Raw genomic sequence first — 10,288 nt, 5'->3', positions numbered from 1 at the left:
AAAAAAAAAAAAAGGGCCTGGGACTCCTGGAACCCAGCAGGGCCTGCCACATACTCCCGCTCTCCCTCCCCAGGCCCAGATGATCTTCCTCAACTGTGGCCACGTCTGCTGCTGCCAGCAGTGCTGCCAGCCACTGCGCACCTGCCCGCTGTGCCGCCAGGACATCGTCCAGCGCCTCCGGATCTACCACAGCAGCTGAGTCCTGCCCACCCACCTGGGCCTGGTCCTGGCCCTGCCTCGGCCATTGTGAGCCCGGGCTCCTGCTCAGCCTTGTGCCAGCCAGACACGTATGAGGCCCCCCCTGCTCTAGGCCCCTTCCCCACCGCCCAGGAGCCCCCACCCTGAGCTCCAAGCATGTCTAGGCCTGGCAGAGGCGCTCCGAATCCATGACACCAGTGGTCTAAATGGTCCCGGGGGCTGGGGCTGGAGAGGCCGCTGCACCACCTCCCGAGCCTGGGAGCCAGCGCCCCAGCCTAATCACGGATCCGCTGTCTCCCAGCTGTCTTGACTGACTGAAGGTCACCGCCCCTGCAGGAGCTTAGTCCTCGTCTGGGGACCATGCACAGTCCTGTCCCACTCTGCATGTGGGAAGGGAGCAGGAGGGCCTGGCTAGGTGAGCGGAGGCCGACCTGGGAAGGCGTGCGGTGCAGGCCTGTACTCACAGTGGCACCAGCACCCCTGGGCCTCCCTCTCTGCTGCTCCCCAGCACCCTGGGGCCCTCTCCACATCTGTCCCTCCTTACCCCATGTAGCTCAGTCTGAAGCAGGAGTGTCAATAAACCTGTCTTCAGCGTGCTTCTGGCCTGAGTCATCGCTGGGTCCTCATGGGAGCCCAGGGAGGGGAGGGGACGAGGTCTGGGGATGGGGCTAGGGCAGAGGGCAGCCCTTCTCGGGGAAGGAGGCAGGAGCGCGCCGCACCTCAGTCCACCTCAGTCCAAAGGAGAGGTCAGGTAGGGCCATCTTGAATGTCGCGTTATCCCAGCGCCCCCTTCACAGGTGGAGAGACCGGGGCCCAAAGGCAGCCAGGGCCCGTGATGGCTGCGGCCTGTGCCTCCACGAGCAGAGAAGCCCTGTGTGTTCCGTTCATTATCCCAGTGAGGCAGCTGAGGCTAATTAGGGGTAAATGCCCAGGGCCTTGCAACTGGGACATGGTGATGCGGGGTTTGAGGCCCAGAAGCATCCTCACCCTCAAACCCGTGCAGTTGTGCAGGTTTGGTCACTGCAAATTCTAGGAGCCATATACACGTGCACTCGCTGCAGGGGTGCACGTTGATTACACGTTTTCTGGCAGATGGTGTTGAGCCAGGTGCAGCCTCTTCCTTGGGCTCGTGGCAGGCCTGCTCGGAGCACCTGGGCTCTGCCTCCAGCTTACTCAGTGGTCCTAGCCAGTGATTGGGCCCCAGTTGCCCTCAGCTGCCCTGTGCATTCAACACAGGACGTGATGCGGCCCTGACCGGCTGGTGGCCTCCAGGGGGCGCTGAGTGCTTGCTCCAAGTACAGTGCCCGCAGGAGCAGGCAGGAGAGTTCAGGTCCTGGGGTGGCAGAAAAATCCCTACGCCTGGGCCTGCTTCCCTCTCACTGAGATCATCAGTCCTGTGCACTGAATGGGGCGGGCGGACACCCTTTGTCGTCTGAGTCGTTTCCTGGGCAGGTGCTGGGTGGCCTTTTCCCACCCACAGTTCCCCCTCCTCCCAGCACCCTCCTGGGCTCAACTTGGCCAAGAGGGGAGAGACTGAGACAGGCGGGGCTACCTCCTGGAGCGCAGTGCTTTGCAGATCTCCTTACACTCACTAGGGCCCAGGGAGGCCTCATGGAGGAGCTCGAGGCTCAGTGACCTGCCACGGACAACAGCAAGGGACAGCCGCATCCCTGGTCTCGGGCCATGCAGTCCTGTGTTTTGCACCTCAGCCCTTGTTGACCAAGGGAGGCCCAGGCCCAAGCCCTAGGCCACCACGGACAGGCTGGCACCAGAGAAGCCAACATCCCCAAGGTGACTGGCTGCCACCCCACCCAGTAGGACATGTTCCTACCCACAGGTGGGGCAACCCACCCCCAACAGCTGCAGGGGCTTGAGGGGTGTTCCTGTGCCACATAAGCTCGGCCCAGGTTCCCCACCTTCCTAGGCCTCAGTTTACACATTGGTGAAATGGTGGTGACGACAGTGTCCACTTTCTAGAGCTCTCTCGAGGCTCCTGTTCCCGCACACAAAGCGCTTGGCCCACAGTGAGCGCTTGGTAAACAGTAGGGTGTGACTGGGAGCGTTGAAGGAGCCGGCATCATTGTTTGGATCCAGCCCAAGCCTGGGCCCACCTTGCTGTGGGCACCCCAGGGCCCTGAATGGCCTTGAAGCTGCTGCCTGCTGCCGTCCCTCTTGGCCTCACCATCGCCCAAGGCTGCCCGAGGGGCACCTGGCACAGGTCTGGCTGAGGAAGCTGCCTGAGCTGCCACCAGAAAGCAGGTCACCTTGGACAAGTCCCTTCTCGCTGATCCTGTTTCCTCCTCTGTAAAATGGAATAAGAACTCAGATCATGGACATAGAGGCACGCAGTCAAGTGAGAAGCCCAGAAAGCCGAGCCATATGGGGGCCTAGACACAGTCCCCAGCCCAGGCCTCCCTGTCTCCTACCCCCACAGCACCACTCAAGGCAACTGGCTTTAAATAAAGCGTTTATTGATTAGTAGAAGCATGAACAGTGTGCATAATATTTTCAATACAATATCAGGGAGGGATGACGGGAACCCCTCAAAAGGCACTAGGGGCGCAGATCTTCGGTACAAGAGGGAAGAGATGCGCCAGAGACCAGGGCTGGGGGGCTGGGGGTCCCTGAGTGCCAGGCACCACCACACGTCCTATGGGTCAAGGCCCCTCCTCTGGGGAGCAGGTCTAGGGCACGGAGGATGCAGGGCTGGGACGGGACCCCACCTCGGGGACCCTGAAGGAGTCCATTTCTGCCCTGCCCCCAGCAAAGCAGCCGTGGGGGAGGTCTGGGGGTCCTGGGGTGGGGAATGCCAGGCCTGGGCCCATCCTGGCTTGACCCTTGTCCCAGGAACAAGAAGCTGAGTAGGGACGACAGCCAGGCCCAGAGTGACTCACAAGGACATCCAAAGAGGGGACTGGATTTTCAGGGGGAGGTGACTTGGTGACTGAGAGGCAGCACAGGTCAAACCCTAGCCTGACCCCAGACCCTCAGGGAGGGCCCCCCAACCCTGTACCCCTTAGGATCCCCGTCCGGCTCCCCAGACAACCACTGAGGACCTCAGGGTGGCCCACAGAAGACAGAACCCAGCTCCACTACACCCCTCGCTCCCGCTCTAAGCACCAGAGGGACGGGGACCAGAGGGAGACCAGGCGGGCGGGAGGAGGCAGGCTGAGGCCAGGAGAAGGGGATACACAGGACCCTAAAACCTCAGGCTCCCCATAACCCTCACTCAGCCATCTCACTCACTCACTCCCTCCCAGCATCCCCCGGGATGGGGATCCCCTCCTTCACTCAGGACACTTCCCCTCTGCAGACCTGCACGTTCTGGGCCTTTCTCATTTCACCCCAGGCCCACCCACCCCAGGAGGCACCCCCTAAATCCCATCCCTCCCCGCAGCACCCCCAGCCTGGCTCCAGCCTGAAGACCGCCTCCTTCCCCATCTCTCCGGAGCAGTGGGGAAAGCGAGGCTGGGTCCACCCCTAACTGCCGAAGGAGCAGGGCCGGGGGCCACTGCGCTCCCTCTCCTGTCCTGGCCCAGCCAGCCCCTGGGTGAGTGGGCGGGAACCCACTGGCCTCACAGCAGCTTTCACCTGCCTCTCTCCAGGAAGGATGGCAGCACCCATGAGGGGATGGAGGCCACAGAAGAAGGACAGGAAGGGAGGGGCTCTCCAGCCCCCCAACAGTGTCCCGCCCTCGGCACAAGCAGGAAAACCCCAAAACCAGCCCCTGCATCTGAGATCATCCCACAGAAGAGAAAACAGGGAGCAAGAAAGTGTTGACTGAACCCAATAAAGTGACTCAGGTGGGCCCGCTCCCTGGTGGTGCCACACAGCCCTGCCCCGCCTCCACCCACAAGGCACAACACAGACCAGGGTACCCTCCTCAGAGCCGAGCCTGCCTGGGCCCAGACAGGAGCGGCCCGTGCCGTGTGCAGCAGCCAGGGACCCACTGGCCTAGAACTCAGTCTGCACCCCTGCGCTGTCCTCGGTGGTGGTGTGGAGGGCGGGGTGGCTGCTGGGGCTGGACACCTGCTCTCCAGTCTCCTGGTCGCTGGGCTTGGGGGGTCCAAGGTCCACAGCCTTTCCAGGCAGGAGATGCTGGAGGGGTGAGGCAGGCGGCGAGGAGGCCTCGGGGGCGGCCTCGGGCTGGGGGGTCTCCCCGGCGGGTGCCCCGTTGGGTAGGGGGCTGGCTGGCGGGGGGCTCTCAGCCCGCAGACCTTGGGCCAGCAGGCCTTGGATCTCAGTGACACTGTCCGGGGACGCAGGTGATGGTGACTCAGGGCTAGCCTCAAAGGGCAGCCCCGCCTCCTCATCCTGGACCACAGAGACCACCTGCTTGGCGCGCCGTCGCTTTTCCGAGAGGGTGGCTGCCTCCGGGGTGCTGGGGCTGGGGCTGCCGCCCCCACCGCTGTTGCTGTACTCCTCGCCCCAGTCGATGGGGGCGCCCTCGGCCAGCAGGTGCAGGTTGGGGTCGCTGTTGTGCATGACCATGCTGTCCCGGTATAGGTTGTGCTTCCTCTGCACCGCGGCCTCCTTCACAGCTGCAGGGCCACAGGCGAAGGGTCAGGACACAGCACTGATCCCACAGCCACCCCCGTGCTGGACTCTGCTCAAAGGAGACCCGTCTCATCCCACCACGGGGGTCTGTGATTGGGATGTGACTTATTCCAGGCCTCATTGCTAAAAGCAGCAAGGCTGTGATGCTAACTCCAGGCCCAGACCACATGCCATCTAATCACTCATCCCAGCCTCCCAGCAAAGCCAAGGACACGGGAAGAAACTAAAGCACAGAGATGCAAGGCTGTCCGCTCCTGGGGCCACACAGCCAACGGTGGGCTTCACCCAGCCCCTACGTGCAAGTCTGGCCTTTTCTTTGTGCCTTAGCTGACCCCCTCAGCTGCCACCACCTCTCAGCTGCGCCCCCAGCATCCTCCTGGCAACAGTCCTCACCCCGGGACGGCACCCACCCTGCAGGATGTCCTTCATGACGGTCTGCAGCACCACCTCCTCGTACGTGTTTTCCACCAGGATGAACTTGGCAAAGTCCTCGAAGATCAGCTCCTGGAACCGGGGCAGCTCCTGCCCAGGTGGGGTGGCAGAGATGAGAGGTCAGGGCCAAGGGTAGAGGAGGTCTGTGGGCTCCACCCCCGACTTAGGGCCCAAACGGCTGGAGCAGGTGGGGACCGCTCACCGACTTGCAGGTAGGGGCCAGCTTCTTGAGCAGGAAAGGGATGCTGACCTGCAGCAGCGCCTCCCGGAAGAACCTCTTCCGCACAGAGCTGCTGTCGTAGTCGTATTTCTGCAGGGAACGAGGGGGTCAGGGGCCTGCAGGTCAGTGGGCTCCACTGGCCCTGAGGGTAGGACGAGGCCAGTGGTCTGACCCAAGCCTCCGAGTCCTCCTCCGCACAAGAGGACCATGGCGCCTCCTTGCAGGGACAGCAATCCTGGTGGCGGCCGGGGATGGGGCTTGGGGCTTGGGGCTTGGGGCTCGGCCTCACCTAGGACGGTCCGGGGCAGGTCGTGGGGCCGCTCACCTTCAGCACCCGCTCCAGGACCCGCTGGATGGACTTGCACAGCTCCTCCTTGGTGGGCCCCTTCCCCAGCTCCTGGTGCAGGAGGGTCTCGAACGTATACACAGCATTGTCCATTTGCTGCGGGGCACACCGCGGACACGTGAAGCCCCCAGGGTGACCACAGCCCCTTCCTGAGTCCTCATCCTCAGCCAGCCCCCCACCCCGAGGCCTGCCAGGGAGGCATAGCGGGCAGTCTGTGCCCACTCACTCATTCTCCCACTCACAGCGCTGCACACTCAGGCCAGTCCCTGCCTCAAGGCAACAGGAAACATGGGAAGGGGCCTGGGGGAGCAAGGAGAGCTCCCTGGAGGAAGGGGTCTCTAAGCTGAGACCTGGGAAGTGAGTCAGAATTAGCCAGGTGGGCGGAGGCACAGATGTTCCAAGCAGAGGAGGAAAGAGTGTGCCAGGCAAGCGTGGCTACGGCGTGACAGGGGACAGAGCAGAGGGGACCCCTCCTGGGCGAGGGGGCCTGTGGAAGGCGGTGGGCAGGGTGTGGAGTGGGGGTCGTAGCCTCGGGTCTACCTCCCGCATGTGGATCTGGGCTCGCTGCTTGAACACGGACGTGCTGGACACATCAAATCGCTGCTGCAGCCCGTCCAGCCGCAGCGACTCCATCTTCTCATAGCAGCTCTGCATCTTCAGGGGGTGGTACGCCAGCCGGGACAGCTTCTCCATGTACTGCAGGGGGCGGGCCACGGGGGCTGAGCGGGGCCACTCTGTGGCCAGGCAGCCCCCCGACCACACACTTTGCCTGGGTCCTCAAAGTCCAGACCCTGGGGCTGGCGCCTGCTACCAGGGATGGCCACCTGGTGGTGGCCACAAAGGTAAACCCAATAGCGCCCAGGACAGAAGCATGAGGCTCTGAAGGCATGGAGGGCACGGTCCAGCGGCACAGCACTGTGGAGAGGCAGCCTAGGTGCTGGGAGAAGGCTCTCATCCCTTCTGAGGGGCTGGGTGACCTTGGGCAAGTCATTTACCCTCTCTGAGCCTCAGTTTCCTCAGCTTCAAAGTTGGGAGAGAGCTTTCATGTTCTCCAACGTCCTCTCCAGGTCTCAGATTCTGGGATTATTATGGTCTGTGGACTCCCCATTTCAGAGTGTAAAGGAGGAAACTAACATACAGGATAAATTCGATCTGACAACTATGTGGGCTCCAGGCAGCCACCCCAAGATGGAGACTGTGGAAGGACATCCACCCCGACAGCCAGATAACTGAAGTAAGAGCAAAGGCTGTCTCCATGTGGACGGCGTGTGACTTGTGAATTCTGCCTTATTGATCTCGTCGTTCACCCGAAGCCCGTCCATCCCTCTCCCCTTCTCTCTTTCCCTCCTTGTTTCCCTCCTTCCCTCTCTTCTCTGTTAAATTCTTTTCTATTTTAGCACCACTCTTGGTTTCTAAAGGCTGATGGCCAGGAGCTAATGTTCCCTCTTTCCTCTAACTGCAGGCCCCATGAGGACTCCAACAGCTCTGGCCTCACGCACGGCCTTGGTCCCTAGTCCCCAGCAGCCCCTCCCCGTCTACAGGGACGGCTTTGGAGGGGAACGGCTGCCCCGAGTCACACAGCCAGGGTCCTCTGGGACAGACCAGACCTACTCTCAGGAGACCCCCTCCCAGGGCCGGTGCCGGCCTCACCTCGCCCAGCTTGTCAATGCCGCCCTCGTTGATGACGTTCAGGTTCATGTCCGTGACCTCCTTGAAGAAGACGTCCCGCACCTCGGTGAAGCCCTGGCTGGTGGGCACCATCAGGGCCTCCAGGATGGACGGGATGTAGGGCTGGACGTGATTTCGCACGCACACCTCTGCCTTGGGGAGGATGAAGGCTGTGCCCCGAGGGAGCCGGGTCAGCAGGGGCTCCCCAAGGAGCACCTCAGTGATCCCAGAGCCCAGGTGCTGGAGGCTACTGTATTACTATTATTATTATTATTATTATTATTATTATTATTTTGAGATGGAGTCTTGCTCTGTCTCCCAGGCTGGAGTCTGTCTCTTATACACATCTAGATGTGTATAAGAGACAGGGATAGAGTGCAGTGGAATAATCAAAGTTCACTGCAGCCTCAAACTCCTGGGCTCAAGCAATCCTCCCACTTCAGCCTCCTAATAGTATTATCACTTTTATTTCAACTTTTATTTTAGATGCAAGGGGTACATTGCAGGTTTGTTCCATGGGTATGTTGTATGACGCTGAGGTTTTGGGCAGGATTGATCTCATCACCCAAGCAGTGAGCACAGTGCCCAAAAAGTAATTTTTCAGCCCTCTCCCAACTCTCTCTTCCCATCAATACTATTACTATTATTAATTTTTTTTTTTTTTTTTTTGAGATGGAGTCTTGCTCTGTCTCCCAGGCTGGAGTGCAGTGGCGCAGTCTCAGCTCACTGCAACCTCCACCTCCCAGGTTCAAGCAACTCTCCTGCCTCAGCCTCCTGAGTAGCTGGGACTACAGGTGCGTGCCACCACACCCAGCTAATTTTTTTATTTTTAGTAGAGATGGGGTTTCACCACGTTGGTCAGGCTGGTCTCGAACTCCTCACCTCGTGATCCACCTGCCTCAGCCTCCCAAAGTGCTGGGATTACAGGCGTGAGCCACCATGCCCAGTCTGTTATTATTTTATTTGAGACAGGGTCTTACTCTGTTGCCCAGGATAGAGTGCAGTGGAATAATCAAAGTTCACTGCAGCCTCAAACTCCTGGGCTCAAGCAATCCTCCCACTTCAGCCTCCTAATAGTATTATCACTTTTATTTCAACTTTTATTTTAGATGCAAGGGGTACATTGCAGGTTTGTTCCATGGGTATGTTGTATGACGCTGAGGTTTTGGGCAGGATTGATCTCATCACCCAAGCAGTGAGCACAGTGCCCAAAAAGTAATTTTTCAGCCCTCTCCCAACTCTCTCTTCCCATCAATACTATTACTATTATTAATTTTTGAGACAGAGTCTCATGCTGTCGCCCAGTGTGGAGTGCAATGGCGCGATCTCAGCTCACTGCAACCATTGCCTCCCAGGTTCAAGTGATTCTTATGCCTCAGCCTCCCAAGTAGCTGGGACTACAGGTGCACCCCACCATGCCCAGCGAATTTCTTTTGTATTTTTAGTAGAGACAGGGTTTTACCATATTGGCCAGGCTGGTCTCAAACTCCCAACCTCGGGTGACCCGCCCACCTTAGCCTCCCAAAGTGCTAGGATTACAGGCATGAGCCACTGCACTCGGCCCCCATCAGTACTTTTAGTACTACTAGTAGTAGTAGTAGAGTAGTAGCAGTAGTAGTATTTTAAGAGGCAGGGTCTCACTGTGTTATCCAGGCTGGTCTCAAACTCCCTGGGCTCAAGCGATCCTCCTGCCTTGGCCTCCCAAGTGCTGGGATTACAGGCATGAGCCCCTGCACCTGGCCAATATAATTTTTTTTTTTTTTTTTTTTTTTTTGAGACAGAGTCTTGCTCTGTCGCCCAGGCTGGAATACGGTGGCGCAATCTCGGCTCACTGCAAGCTCCACCTCCCAGGTTCATGCCATTCTCCTGCCTCAGCCTCCCGAGTAGCTGGGATTACAGGCGCCCACCACCACACCCGGCTAATTTTTTGTATTTTTAGTAGAGACGGGGTTTCACTGTTGTTAGCCAGAATGGTCTGATCTCCTGACTTCATGATCCACCTGCCTTGGCCTCCCAAAGTGCTCGGATTACAGGTGTGAGCCAGTATTATTTTTGAAGAAAACCACTGGGGGTAATATTAGCAAGCTGAATGATTCCAGAGAAATAGTGGATAAAGATGGGAATCCATGCGGAAAAATGACAAGGTGTTCTGAGATTGGACCCTGATCTTTCTGAAACCATTATGGCAACAAACTAAGAAAACTGCCATCTGACAAGAGATTAATCATCAGAATGCATAAGGAGCTCAAACAAGTCTACAGGAAAAAAATCCTAGTAATCCAATTAAAATGGGCAAAAGCTTTGAATACACATTTCCCCAAAGAAGACATATAAATGGCAAACAGGCATATGAAAAGGTGCTCAACACAAAACAAGCGTATGAAAAGGTGCTCAACACAAAACAGGCGTATGAAAAGGTACTTGACATCACTGATCAGAGAAATGCAAATCAAAACTTCAATGAGATGCCACATCACCCCAGTTAAAATGGCTTTATCCAAAAGACAAGCAATAACAAATGCTGATGAGGATGTGGAGAAAAGGGAACCACACCACAAGCTGTTGGTGGTGTGAAAGGAAAATATCTTAGGCCTCCAGAATTACGAAGTCAAGCTGGGAATTGCTTAGAGCAAACCCGCCTCCCGTTCTATTCAAAGTCACCCCTCCGCTCACTGAGATAAATGCGTATCTGCTTCCCTCCTTTGGAGAGGCTAATCATCAACTCAAAAGAATGCAACTATTTGTCTCTTTTCTTCCTATGACCTGGAAGCCCATGCCTGCATCGAATTGTCCTGCTTTTCCTTCAAGTTGTCCCACCTTTCCAGACCAAACCAATGTTCATTTTACTTTTTTTTTTTTTTTTTTTT

The 10,288-nt window shown here is 57.9% G+C and overlaps 2 protein-coding genes across 2 annotated transcripts in view; one reads left to right on the top strand and one right to left on the bottom strand.

The window, feature by feature from the left end:
• LRSAM1 (leucine rich repeat and sterile alpha motif containing 1) overlaps positions 1-790 on the top strand; it is a 71,720-nt gene extending 70,930 nt beyond the window's left edge. Inside the window, exon 25 of the mRNA XM_011988714.1 lies at positions 74-790. Within this exon, the coding sequence (XP_011844104.1) occupies positions 74-199 (126 nt within the window). The 3' untranslated portion in view covers positions 200-790. The remainder of the gene's footprint in view (positions 1-73) is intronic.
• A 1,858-nt stretch (positions 791-2,648) lies between these two features.
• The window catches only part of FAM129B (family with sequence similarity 129, member B), a 101,630-nt gene continuing 93,990 nt past the window's right edge, over positions 2,649-10,288 (bottom strand). Inside the window, exons 9-14 of the mRNA XM_011988355.1 lie at positions 7,404-7,591; positions 6,294-6,449; positions 5,733-5,849; positions 5,390-5,497; positions 5,166-5,277; positions 2,649-4,739 (exon numbers count right to left, since the gene is read on the bottom strand). Coding sequence (XP_011843745.1) covers positions 4,153-4,739; positions 5,166-5,277; positions 5,390-5,497; positions 5,733-5,849; positions 6,294-6,449; positions 7,404-7,591 — 1,268 coding nt within the window. The 3' untranslated portion in view covers positions 2,649-4,152. The remainder of the gene's footprint in view (positions 4,740-5,165; positions 5,278-5,389; positions 5,498-5,732; positions 5,850-6,293; positions 6,450-7,403; positions 7,592-10,288) is intronic.

The sequence above is a fragment of the Mandrillus leucophaeus genome, unplaced genomic scaffold (genome assembly GCF_000951045.1).
Source record: "Mandrillus leucophaeus isolate KB7577 unplaced genomic scaffold, Mleu.le_1.0 Scaffold109, whole genome shotgun sequence".
Lineage (NCBI taxonomy): Eukaryota > Metazoa > Chordata > Mammalia > Primates > Cercopithecidae > Mandrillus > Mandrillus leucophaeus.
This window is presented reverse-complemented; position numbering and strand designations above follow the sequence as displayed.